The sequence below is a fragment of the Mastigoproctus giganteus genome, chromosome 14, assembly GCF_048544385.1.
Source record: "Mastigoproctus giganteus isolate SK-2022 chromosome 14, ASM4854438v1, whole genome shotgun sequence".
NCBI lineage: Eukaryota > Metazoa > Arthropoda > Arachnida > Uropygi > Thelyphonidae > Mastigoproctus > Mastigoproctus giganteus.
This window is the reverse complement of record NC_143588.1, coordinates 85,922,288-85,936,665: the sequence shown is the minus strand read 5'-3', so window position 1 is coordinate 85,936,665 and position 14,378 is coordinate 85,922,288. Positions and strand designations below refer to the sequence as shown.

The 14,378-nt window shown below is 37.8% G+C and overlaps 1 protein-coding gene across 1 annotated transcript in view; it reads right to left on the bottom strand.

Annotated features, from left to right (window-relative positions):
* LOC150075318 (structural maintenance of chromosomes flexible hinge domain-containing protein 1-like) overlaps nucleotides 1–14,378 on the bottom strand; it is a 736,477-nt gene that overhangs the window by 701,596 nt on the left and 20,503 nt on the right. The window contains exon 6 of the mRNA XM_090388445.1: nucleotides 12,956–13,073. Within this exon, the coding sequence (XP_090244571.1) occupies nucleotides 12,956–13,073 (118 nt within the window). The remainder of the gene's footprint in view (nucleotides 1–12,955; nucleotides 13,074–14,378) is intronic.

Genomic DNA, 14,378 nt, shown 5'->3' with positions numbered 1-14,378 from the left:
ATCTTACATTCTGGACTTGCCTCCCTTCAGATTTTCACTTGTTTGAGCCTTTAGCAAAAGGCACTTCAACATAGTCATGCATGTTCAATTAGGGTTAAACCCTTTTCCCAAAAGAATATAGATAATTTCACCCCTCAATGAGATAAATGCATAGTTATACATTAGTCATCAAGTAATTTCATAATACTATAATTACGTCTTCTCACAAGTACCCATGTTACCTTATTTTTTGAACCACTCTCATAAGAACACTGGACAACAGCTCCAGTAATTGAAATGAGTAATCCTAAACAACTGGGGCTCTCTTAATATTACTAAAAGTTTTATAGCAGTTAAGCACATTAAATTATGAATCACTTGATGGTAATAGTTGATATGCAATTAATATGAGGTATTATGAGGCAGAGTGGACTAACCTCTTGAACAAATTATGAAAATATTATATTTAATTTCAAAGTTACAGACATGTTGAAAAATCCATAAGTTGATCAGATCAAAAATACAGCTGATTGAGATCACACCATTCTGCCAAGTGGTGAAGCTTTCTATGTACTCTTTGCTTGAGCGTGTACAGAGAAGGGCAACAAGATTGGTGAGGGAAATGAAGGGATCCTCTTACCAGGAGAGGCTTAAGTTCTGCAAATTATAGCAGCTGGAGACTAGGCACCTGCAAGGTGATCTGATTGAGGTGTATAAAGCCTTGAATGGGTTGAGCACGCTGAATTCTGATGGGATTCTTCCACTTGTTCAGATTACGAATCTAAGGGAGCATAAATTGAAATTGAGGAAGGACAGATGTAGAATAGATGTGTGGAAATTTGCCTTTAGCCAGTGGGTGGTTAATTGCTGGAACAAACTTCCATCTGTCATTGTGGAAGTTGATAGGTTAAATAAATTTAAGGAGGAACTGGACAAATATTTAGAGGGGATTGTTTTGTAATTTTTTTTTTTTTTTTTTTTTTGGCTGATGCTGCATAAGCTCATACGCTTGCTTTCTTGCATCACATGCCACTACTACTACTACTACTCCAGGTTGGTCAAAAAAAGTAAAAATTGTTTTGAGAGTTAATCCATTCTGGCTCTTAATGACATAGCAATTAGTTTTGTATGTTAAATAAAGTCTTAACTTTATTTATGCACTATCAATTCATTGATGCACACCAAATGAACTTAACAACAAAAGAATCCAACTGAGCTGTTTACTTCAGTTACAGACAGGTATAGATAAGCCCTGAAATAGTCTTCCCTAAGATATCTTTCATTGGGATAAGGAAAATTGAAATAGACACATGCTGTTGCTAGTAGCATATATTTCTGCCTACAAAAGAAAAACTGCACTTTGTTGCCTTTGCTGGATTATGATTCTTTATGCTCACTGATACAATTTTCTCTTGTATTGATTGTTGTTTGTTTTTGCACCAAAATAACTAAGCCTATATGGCGTCAGTGTATTGCCTGTAAATTAAGTTTTTCTACAGCTTGTTTCCTAATTTATTGGATTTTTCACATTTCTGTTGGGAGAAGGGGTATGTAAGTCTTGCACAAAACTGCCTAACTCAGCCACAATGTGGGAAAAAAAAAAAATAATAATTCCTTCCATCATGACAGGATTTAAACCAAACTTTTTCCACATGAGGTGAAACAATGGTAACTGAAAATTATACACAACTATTCAGTTATACACTGGTGTACAAAACTTAAGGACCGGTCAGGTTCAGGCGCCTCCGTAGCCAGGTGGGAAGGAGCAGCAGTGCGTAGAACACGCTTCTTGATTAGACCGGGGTTCCAGCCCGTCACCACCAAATACGGAGGATGCGGAAAGGTCAGGGAATGACCACCGCATATCCCGGAGCAATGTGGCCTTAGTTGCTAATGCTCCTAAAAAAAAAAAAAAAAAAAAAAAAACCAGTCAGGTTTTCACCTGTAGCTTCTCATAGGAGTGGTCTGGATATGAGAAAAGCATAATAAAGGAACATAATGAGGTAAAGAAGTGATGAAGGAAACAAAGACAACACAACAACGGAAACAAAACGGTACAGAGGGACTTTATTCAAAAATTGCAACATAGCACTGGCTGCCATGACACAGATGATGCATCACTGCCAAAGATGGAACAAAGGGAAGAGGTGGTCCTCAGTAGGAAATATGGCCACCCCTAATGTCGATGCAGGCTTTGCACTGCCTGTCCAAACTTAGAACAATGTTGTTGATAAGTTCTTGCAGTAACATCATCCATTCCTCTGTCAATGCCATCTTCAGCTGGTGAACATTTTCTGGTGGGTGTGGCCATGCCGCTAGGCATCTCCCCAATGTCCCATATGTGTGCGATGGGATTTAGATTGGTGGAACGGGCAGGCCAATCCATACGAACAATGTCCTCACTTTCCAAAAGCATATCAACAGCTGCAGTGTGATGGGGTGTGGTGTTATCATCCATAAACACAAATTCTGGGCCAATGGCATGTCGGAACAGATGCACATGGGGAAGGATTACCTCAATAGCGTGCACTGGTTACAGTACCGCCTTCCAGTATCTGGAGTTGCGTACATCCATCCAAGATAACGCCTACCCAGACGAGAACACCTCGACCACCATATCAATCTCTTTCAGTGACGTTTGAGGGGTGATACCATGTGCCAACCTCTCACCAGATTAGTTGACATTCAGAATCACTGCTGAGCCTGAATCTACTCTCATCAGTAAAGAATACCTTACCCATTGCGCTGTTGTCCAGTCCTTGTGTTCGATGCACCACTGTAAACAATGTCTCTGATGGGCAGGTGTTAAAGGGACACAGCGTATTGGCCGTTGGGCAAACAGTCCACCTTTGTGGATTTGCCTGGCCACAATAAACTACAATATCCTGCATCCTGTGCAGCTGGTTTGCAATGGATCCCGCTTTCTGGTGTCGGCCCCTTTTGGCCTGTAGGAGTATATGGCAGTCATCATTGGGCGTTGTTTTTCGTGGATGACTACCACTGGTCCTTCGAACAGCTGTACCTGTCGTTCTGAAGGCCGACCATGCATGTGATACTATGCTATGGGCAATACCGAACTCTGCAGCCACCCTCCTTGCACTTCGACCTTCCTCAAGCTTCCCAATTATTCGACCCCGGGTAAAGTCATCCAGATGTTTGATTTTGTAGTTGTAACCTTTAGAAACAGTGTTGGTCCTTAAGTTTTGCACACCAGTGTATAAGCTTCCATCATCTCTCACACAGGATTGCCTCCAATTAAGAATAATGTTTGTACAATGGAGAAAAAATAGGTAAGAAGCCTTAAGAAAAATAGGTAAGAAGCCTTTTCCTTTGTAGCATCCTACAAAAAAAAAAAAAAAAAAAAAATCTCACACTTGTGATAAATTCTTGCTTTAACTCAATCCAAAACTTATTTATGTGTGTAGCAACTGTATTATAAAACAGATAAATCCTACACGTGCAACCAAATGTAAGCATTTCAGAACAATTAGTTTGATATTATATGCAGAAAAAGTGACATAATGTTAATAAACCAAAGAAGACTGAGGAAAAGAATGGGGGAAATGAGAAATGATAGGAGAGAAACAATATGATTTGAGAGAGAGAATAAGGGGTGCAATAGAAATAGTTCTGATGGAAAGAAATATAGAAACGAATGTTTACATTTTGTTTTGTGAATAACATTTTATAGGAAAAAGTGTGAAAAGTTGTTGGTGTTACTGATTGGAGAGATACATAATTGTTAAAGGAATTATAAGAATCAAAGGACAACTGTTCAATATATGTGCAGAGGTAACAGTTAGAGAGACAGATGGATAGTAAAAAGATAATGAATAAAACTGTACAGGCAGGGAAGTTTGCATATGATAAAGTGCTGATAACTCATCCAGTAGAGAGGACTCAGATTTTGTTGGAAAGGCTTAAAGGAAGTTGTGAAGAATATGGAATGAGAACAAATTTTAAGGTTAAAATTATAATAGAAGGGAAAGGATGAAAAGGAAGTAACAATTAAAATGGACAAAAAGATGGTATTACAAAGTAGACAAATGCAAATATCTTGATGGTCTGCTAACAAGTAATGAAAGAAGTAGTCAGGCAACTGAAACTAAACTAGCAAGGAAAACTCCTTTTTCCTGCTAGCAATATTCCTATATATCATTGAAAAAACCCCATGACCTGCCCTGGAAGCCTGTCTGCATTACTCAGACAGGCTGCCAGGGCAGGTCATGGGGTTTTGTCAATGATATATAGGAATTTTGCTAGCAGGGAAAAAGAGGTGATTGTCCCTCTGTATAAGGCAATGGTCAGGCCACGCCATGAGTACTGCGTACAGGTCTGGAGGCCTCATTTTAGGAAGGATGTAGATTTGCTTGAACATGTACAGAGAAGAGCAACAAGATTGGTGAGGGGAATGAAGAGATCCTCTTACCAAAAGAGGCTTAAGTTCTGCAAATTGCAATTGCTGGAGACTAGGCACCTGTGCAGTGATCTGATTGAGGTGTATAAGGCCTTGAATGGGTTGGACACGCTGAATTCTGATGGGATTCTTCCACTTGTACAGATTACGAACCTAAGGGGGCATAAATTATTCAAATTAAGGAAAGACAGATGTAGAATAGATGTGCGGAAATTTCCTTTAGCCAGCGGGTGGTTAATTACTGGAACAAACTTCCATTTGTCGGTGTAAGTTGATAGGTTAAATAAATTTAAGGAGGAACTGGACAAACATTTAGAGGGAATGGTTGTCGTTGTGTGAATTTTTTTTTTTTTTTTTTGGCTGATGCTGCATAAGCTCATACACTGCTTTCTTGCATCACATGCCACTACTACTACTACTGATCTAACTATTATAACTCCAACACAAAATTGCCTGGTAAGTCCTAGATGGTGAAGTAGGAATTATCAATAAGTGATCATGGGACAACTGAGATTATCCCAAGCACCAACCATCCACCTCTTAAGTGCATGGCCTATCTGTATTAAATGGGACAAATTTGGAAAGAATAAAAAAAAAAAAAAATTTTTTTCAACTAGGAGAAATCAGAGCAACTTAAAAACAGCAGAAAATATGGCTAGGTAACAATCAGCTTTACCAAAGGCATAAACTATATAAATGAAAAAAAAAAAAAAAAAAAGAAGAAGAAACTGGTAAAGAAATAGTTCCAGGGTGAAAACAAATGGTTCCCAGAGGGGAAACCAACTATTGCAGAAGACTTCTTAAACGACCTCCACTTAACTGACTTACTGAATTTACCGACATCTCTCTCCCTTCCTTGATAATGCTTCTTCACATACTAATTATAGGGAACTTTAAGAAAGAAACAAAGTCCATGTTTTTATTACCAAATTTAACATTTTTGATTCAGCCTATGAATCAAGGGTTTCTAGATATCTAGAGATAACATAGGGAAATTTTTGAGCTCAATGTTGGAAAAAAAATACAAGATGACTTGTAATAATGATAACTTGTAACAATCTTATAAAATTGTTACAAGTTATCAATATCAAATATGTTTAAAATATACACTAACATGGAATGAAATTCTAAGTTCAACATTTGCTAAGTCTTGGAGAAAATTTGGTCTAAGGCTGACAAAAGTCTTGAATTAGAAGAAGATAATGAAGAACACAGTTTATTAACTGATTTCAGCTGCCAAAAACATAGTAGATACAGCTTTATATTACAATGAACAACAACCTGATTCAAGAGTCATTGATGTAATGTTTATAAAAAAGAAAGGGGAGCAATATGCTGCAAAATGTCACATTTCGTAATTTAAACAAATGAAAATTATTGATTTTATGTAAATAAACATAAAAGTACATGCTTTAAGTGAAAATAAAATTCTTAAGGCACATATGTAAACTTTTTTTTTTTTTTTATGATTACCTGCTTTAACCGACTTTTTTGATTAACCGATCAACTTATCAGTCCCAATTAAATTGGATAGGAGGGCTACTGTACCTAACAAAAAATAATAATAAAAAATAGTGTGCTTTGGCTGAAATACACTGAAACATTTGCAGAATGAACACAAAAGATATACGGAGGGACTTGGTACAAACTACAGGTAACAAAGACCTTTAAGAGACTAGCATACAGGCTGACCCCATATCAAATCATTCTGGGAGAACTATATCCATACAACAGGTGGAACCCATGTGAAAAACATCACTAGAAAAACCGATCACAAAAGATGACCAAGAAAATGACCTGTAGGAATATACTTCTATAAGAACCTATAATAAAGAGTATGACTACAAAAACAGAACCTGAAATTACTCAAAAATAAAATTGATACTACTATAGAAAAAAAAAATCAAAAATAATAAATATCTAGATCCCAGCAAGACTACCTCTTGTGGAACCACAGCATTCAGCACAGAAAAATACAGTCCTAAAATCAGATAGTGAAGTGCTGAAAAATTACACATAATCCAAATATTATTATATTTAGTTTTTCGGCACTTTGTTCAAAGTCAGGAAATCTAAATATTGATTTTGATTTCCACTTCTCATCATATTCATTCCATTATCTCAACTGTATACAGTGAGACACAAAGTTCAGAAACTGCTGCTACAGCACTGCTGTACCAAAATACCAGAAGCCAGTTATTATTTTTGATTTCTTTATTATTCTAGGAGAAATTATTAGAGTAAATGTAATGGAAAATGAATAACAGAAATAACAATTAACAGAAGAGAAAAAAACTGCAATCACTAGCCTTAAAATACTTTATGACAAATGCTTAGCAAAAGGCATCTACCACAAAATTTGAAAACAAGCACTCCTCAAAATAATACATAAAGGACAAGACAAAGAGTAATGGCAGACTCAGGAGCCTATCATCACACTACAGCCTACTCCCCATTATTATTGACAAGACATTTTAAGCAATAATTGCAAAAAAAAAAGCAAGAAATATATTAAGTGGCCTTTATTAGGAACACCTAGCTAACAATGAGTAGGTTCCCCTTTAGTCCTTGCAACAGCCTAGATTTACTATGGCATAAACTCAACAAGGTGCCAAAAGCATATCACAGAGATGATGGTCCATACACTCAACTGCTTCCCATAGTTGTAAATTGGATGACTGCAATCTCTCCAAAGAGCTTGTTTGCCACATGCTGGTCATTCCACTGCCCAACTGGTTTGAGATCTGGTGACTGAGAAGGTCACTACCATAGGCTGATTTGTTATTTGGTTTTTAGGAGCATTAGCAACTAAGGCCATATTGCTCCAGGAATATGCGGTGGTCATTCCCAGTACCTTTCTGCATCTTCCGTATTTGGTGGTGACGGGCTCGAACCCCGGTCTAATCAAGAAGCATGTGTTACACACTGCTGCTCCTTCCCACCTGGCTACGGAAGCGCCACCATAGGCTGAGTTATTTATTGTTATTTGGTTTTTAGGAGCATTAGCAACTAAGGCCATATTGCTCCAGGATATGCAGTGGTCATTCCCTTACTTTTCCGCATCCTCCTTATTTGGTGGTGACGGGCTCGAACCCCAGTCTAATCAAGAAGCGTGTGCTACGCACTGCTGCTCCTTCCCACCTGGCTACGGAGGCGCCACCATAGGCTGAATTCACTGTCGTGTGCCTGGAACAACTTCTGTACAAATTTAGCCTTGTGATGTGATGCATTAATCTATTTTGATAATAGAGAGCTATTAAGTGCTCAATAATTCCTATATTCTATTATATTATGAATCAACAGGGATTACCTTTATTTTAGATATAGGAAGCTTCTTTTCCAACTCTCCTAGTCCAACTTGCTAATAATTCTTGGGGAAGGCGATATCAATTTTGCAAAACATGTGGGACATCTTCCCCACTGTCAGAACCGTAGTGTTCAGACCATGCGGTCTCAACAATGAGCGCTCAAGACTTCTGTCTTCAAACACCATACCTCTGGCAGCAAGGAAACTATTACGTGGATTGGCATAAAATTAGATTTTTGAAGGTCTAAACTGCTTAATAAATATGGACCGATTTATGATTTTTGAAGGTCTAAACTGCTTAATAAATATGGACCGATTTATTAAGCAGTTTAGACCTTCAAAAATCTAATTTTATGCCAATCCACGTAATAGTTTCCTTGCTGCCAGAGGTATGGTCCGTCACCACCAAATACGGAGTATGCGGAAAGGTCAAGGAATGACCACCGCATATCCCGGAGCAATATGGCCTTAGTCGCTAATGCTCCTAAAAACCAAATAACAAAAACAACAGAGGTATGGTGTTTGAAGATAGAAGTCTTGAGCGCTCATTGTTGAGACCGCATGGTCTGAACACTACGGTTCTGACAGTGGGGAAGATGTCCCACATGTTTTGCAAAATTGATATCACCTTCCCCAAGAATTATTAGCGAGTTGGACTAGGAGAGTTGGAAGAGAAGCTTCCTATATCTAAAATAAAGGTAATCCCTGTTGATTCATAATAATTAATCTGCTTGAAGGACCCATTCCCAGATGGATACACTGCAGCCATGAAGGGATGAGCCTAGTCAAAAACAATTTCCAGATAACCTTAGACATCCAAATGTTGCTATACTGCTATCAAAGGGCACAATCTGCACCATGAAAACACTCACCCCTTTGGTTATCTATACCACAGGATAACCCATACCATTACACTACCACTACCAGCCAGGACTGTTAACACCTGGCAAGGTGAATTCACAGACTGAAATTCATATTCTGGTCCACCCATCAGTATGAAACATCAGGAGGTGGGTTTCATCAGACCAGGCAATATTTTTCAATCCTCCACTGCCCAGTATTGGCATTGCTAAGCCCACTGCAGCAATAAATTGTTTATTGCTGACAGGAGTGGAATTCAGTTTGTTCATCAGCTGCAAAACCCTATTCATAAGATGTGATTGGTTGCATGTTCTGAAACACCTCTTTGGTTACCACAGTTATATTGAGTTGTTATTTGACTGACTGTACTCTACACAATTCTTGTCAGCCACCATTGGTCTCTCACATCAACAAACTGCTTCTGAACCATTAATAGATCTTATTTGGTTATTGGACTAATCTAATATACCAAAGAAATGGCCATGCATAAAAACCTAAGCAGGGTTGCAGTCTCCAAAATATCCATACGAAATCTGGCACCAACTACCTTGCTACATTCAGTCACTTAAATCAGTCATCTTGCCCATCCTAACACTGAATTGTACAAATGTAGACCTCACACTGAATTGTACAAATGCATTAATCCCAGAGTGAAGTATGTCACTCTGGGATTAATGCTACCCATCCCTACATATCTTTCTACTTGCTTTATATTGCATGGTAAGAACATGAGATGCTGTTACTGGAGGAGTGCTACATTTCAAATAATGGGTAAACATATCTAATAAAGTGGATACACTTTATTAGATATAATAAACATACCACTTAGTGTATAATGCAGACAAGTTCCCAATCCACCAAAGTATGGATCCAGGCAGGTAATTGCAAAAAAGAGAACACTCTCAACAAGATTAGCTGAGACCACACGCCAAGAATGCCCTGAGAATCTTCATTGAATGTAGGGCGCATTCAACAGGTGGGAAAATTTATGTACATGACTAAAAAGCAATCCAAAGCTTTCAACAAGTACAAAAATCATTCAAAATATTCATGACCAAATCGGCAATGCAAAGACTACCTCAGAGATTGTCCTCGATGCTGCTTGTCTCCCCCCCCCACTTCTCTGGAACCTGGTTAGGTTTGACTCTATAAAGACCGTAGAAACTTGCACAAGGGTATTCCATTTCCAAAATGTCATTTCATGAGTAACTGTAACTAGACTATACATAAATTCGAATGGCGGAGTAGAGGGGAAGGGTTACAACTAGTTTGACAAATAACTCAGCACAAAATATTTCATTTACCCTTAATATTAGCATCAGCAGCGGCAAATGATGCAAAAAAGCAAGCTTATACAGCATCAGCAAAAAAAAAAAAAAAAAAAAAACAAACACATCACCTCACATTTCACCTATTCATTCCCTCCAATAGCTTGTCTAATTCAGGGCTGGCAAACCTTGTTTGAGAGCGTGTGCCAAAACTGCTGATAGGTTTTATGAAAAAACATTTTTGATTGCCTGTGCACTACTAACCTAAGTTTCTTTTACTTGACTGCTGGGCAAAAAAATATTCTTGTATGTGTCACCTTGGCCATGCATGCCATAGGTTCGCTGGCCCTAGTCTAGTTCTTTCTTGAATTTATTTAAATTATCAACTTCCACAACAACAGACAGAAGTTTGTTGTTCCAACAATCAACCACCCATTGGCTAAAGGAAAACTTTCGCACATATATTCTGCAACTGTCCTTCCTCGATTTGAATTCGTGACCCCCTCGTGTGGTTTGAGCAAGAGAAAGAATCCCATCAGTATTGAGCTGGCTCAATCCTCGATCCGATCACCTCACAAGTTTGTTGTTTGTTTGTTTGTTATTTGGTTTTTAGGAGCATTAGCAACTAAGTCCATATTGCTCCGGGGATATGCGGTGGTCATTCACTGACCTTTCCGCATCCTCCGTATTTGGTGGTGATGGGTTCAAACCCCGGTTTAATCAAGAAGCGTGTGCTACGCACTGCTGCTCCTTCCCACCTGGCTACGGAGGCGCACCACCTCACAAGTGCTTAGTTTCCAGATACTGCAATTGGCAGAGCTGAAGAAATGATAAGAGCACTCCTTTGTCCCCCCACCGACCAATCTTGCTGCCCTTCTCCATACTCATTCCAGTAGCTCACATTCTTTCTAAAATGAGGCCTCCAAGCCTGTATGCAGTACTCAAGATGTGGCCTGACCATTACCTTTTACAGTGGGATAATCACCACCTTATCCCTGCTACCAAAATTCTGTAAATTATTGACAAAACACAATGAGCTGTCCTGTCAGTTTGTCTGCATTGTTCAGAGAACTTCATATCTGAATGCACAATCAGTTCCAGTCTTTTTTTTTACTTTCCACTACCCTGTAGTACCACACAGTTCGTATGTCACTCTGGGATTAATGCTACCCATATGCAGTACTGCATATTGATATACATTTCAAAGTTTAAGATTTGTTAAGTTAAGAGAATCAACAATTAGAAATAACACAAAACTGACTGAACAGAATTATGTGCTTACTGAAGTATATCTGGAAAAAATTTACTTCCTACTGAGTTTGTCTGGGTCTCTCTCTCTCTCTCTCTCTCTCTCTCTCTCTCTCTCTCTCTCTCTCTCTCTCTCTCTCTCTCTCACCCCCCCCACACACACACACACACCGTTGAATGGCAAGATTTATATTTATTTTGTGTTTTTCCCACATGGAGTAAAGCCATATATAACAGGTTTCATCATCATCAAAACATAAACACTGCCCATAAAAGAAGAAATGAAAACTAAATATAGTCACTAAGCATTCTGGGAATCATCAAGAACTTCACGGAATAACATAACAGTGAACCAAAACTTCATACAGATAATAACAAATACTGCAAGTGAGAATGGTATTCTATTTTATCCACTGCCTTTGTTTTACTATTATTTTCAAATAATTCTAAATTACCTTCATTGTGATCTATTAAAACTTTCAAGAAATAATTTACAGAAAATTTAATAAGTTTAATTTAAGTATTTACCACTTTAGCAGAACTCATACTCTCCCTTCAGTGACAGAGTTATCCAGTTAAGTTCTGAAATATTACTAACACTATTTATATTAAAAAAGCTACAGTATAAAATACAATGCTACATACGAGGGCTGTTGTGAAAATACGCAGACTAGCAACACTGCTTTGTTGCTATGGAAACGAGTGACATGTTTGCGGTCTAGGAATGTTCCCCCACCTTTTCTTAGTTAGTTTGTGCAAATGTATCATGTAGTATTCATTTTTGTGTTCATTATAAAGTTTATGTGAAATGTGTTTTATGATGAGGGATGAGAAAGATATTTTGTTAATTATTAGAGAAAGAATCACGATTGCATTTTGTGCAAAGTTAGGCAAAAGTGGTCAGAATACGTTTGAGATAATTCAAGAAGAATACGGTGCAGAAGTTTTGGGCAGAATGGCCATATTTAAATAGTGGAAGCATTTTAAGGATGGAAAAAAAGCATAAGAGATGAACAAAGAAGCGGGCATCCATCAACCTCAGTGAACGATGAAATGCGCAAGATGGGTACTGCGCAATCTTACCGCAGAACAAAAAGAATGCTGCGTTTAACTTCGTCAAGCCTTTATAGACAAGGTGGAAGAAGAGTCCAACTTTTTCAATAAAATAATCACGTGTGACAAGTCCTGGATTAAATATTTTGATCCTGAGTCCAAACAACAGTCAAGCATATGGAAACACCACAATTCACCACCTCCAAAAAATTGAGTTTTTGGTTCATCAAAAAACAAAAGTTGATTTTGTTTTTTGATGCCCACAGAATAATACTGCAGCACTGGGTTCCTGAGAAACAAACTGTAAATGGAGAATATTACGCTAACATGTTGCGAGTTCAACTCAAAGGAGCAATTTGCAAAAAAAAGACCAGAGCTGCTTAATCAAGAATGGTTTCTTCTTCTTCAAGATAATGCTAGGCCACATATCACACAACCAGCAATGCAAGCTTTATCGAAAATTGGTGGTCAACCACTAGACCATCCTCCATACAACCCAGACCTCACACCATGCGATTTCTGGGCTTTCCTGAGACTCAAAAAAAGAGTTGAGAGGAAAAAAATTTAACACAAATGAAGAAGTTAAATCTGCCACATCCACTATTCTGCAACGCCTTTCAGAAAATGGGCTCCAGCACGTTTCAGAAGCTAGTGAACTGCTGTAAAAGGTGTCTAGAATGTGAAGGATGCTATTTCGAAAAGGAGACCCTTACCAACCTCTCAAATGACTCAGACTCAGAGAATTGATCTCGGTGTATTTTCAGAACAGCCCTCATACATTCAAATTTATGTATAATTAATTATATAAAAATAAAGGCTTACTCGAGTAGCGTGACCAATAAAAAATATAGCTTGTTTACCACCTGCACCAAAATAAGATATTTCACTATTAAGAGAACGAGGCATTTGGCATTTCAGCCGCTGTTGTGTGGGTGAAGAACTATTAATGAAAAATGAAAAAAAACATGTAAAAGAAAGCAAAAAACAGCATCAAAACAAATTAGAAAATTATATTTCAAGTATCAAAGAATGTCTGATCAGTAACCTTAAAATTCCTTAAAACATCTTTACTGTTTCAATAAACAAATTTTAAATAGGCTATACTTATTTCACAGTAGTACAGTAAAAGTGTACATAATAACCTGGAATTTACAGGACCACGGCAGTGCCAGATTTCGGGTATCCCATATTACTGGAATAGTTACCTCTTTAAAAAAACCTGCACTCCTCCCACCAATGAAGCTAATTACACTATAAACAAAAAAAAAAAAAAAAATCATACCTCCAGAGAAAAAGTTGCAGATTCTAAAGGAAATTGATCTGTTGGTCCCAAAATTATGTCTCTATGAGGTCTCTATTGAAAGATATACTGAAATTTTAGTAACTTAATGAATGGCCAATTTCAAATATCATACAATAGTACAATGCTTTCTTAAAAATGAGCCTTATTCATCTTAAAATATTTTAATCAAAAACATATAATGTACATTTAATCAAACATATAATGTACAGTTTTTTCTCTGACTGCTCACTGCTGGTGATGGCTCTCTGTCTTCTAACTTCTCCACTAATTCTGATGTTCTCCAAGGTTCAGTTCTTTCTCCCACTCTTTTCCTCTTGTATATTAATGACCTTCATCCATTGACCAGAAATCCTACCCATAGTTTTGCTGATGACGGCACACTGTATTCTACCTTCCAGTTTGAAAAACCTCGCCCTGCACAAACAGCCTCAACTTCTCGAATATCCACTACCAATTCCTTAAATGCTGATCTCCAGGTAATTCTCCAGTACAGCAAAGATAACCTAGTTGATTTTAATCCTGTCTTCTATCTCATACTTCAATGACACTCTGATTTCTAGGCAAGATGATATATCTCTATTGGGGATTACCCTGACTTCTAATCTCTCTTGGCATAAGCACATTACATCTTCCTTTGCATCCAAAAAACTGGACTTTCTATTTCACTCTAGGCATTACTTTTCTTCAAAACAGCTGTTCACTTTGTACAAATTGCAAATCTGCCCTAACATAGAATATTGTTCCCACATCTGGGGCAGCGCCCCCAAAACCTCTCTCAGGCTTCTAGATTCCATTCAAAAGAGGGCAATTAGGTTAATTAATGATTCATCTTTAACAAATTCTCCCCACTTCTGCTGCATGCCTTTTCTATAGATACTTCCATGGGCACTGTTCTGAACTGGCTTCTATAATTCTCCCCCCCCCCTCTCTCTCTCTCTCTCT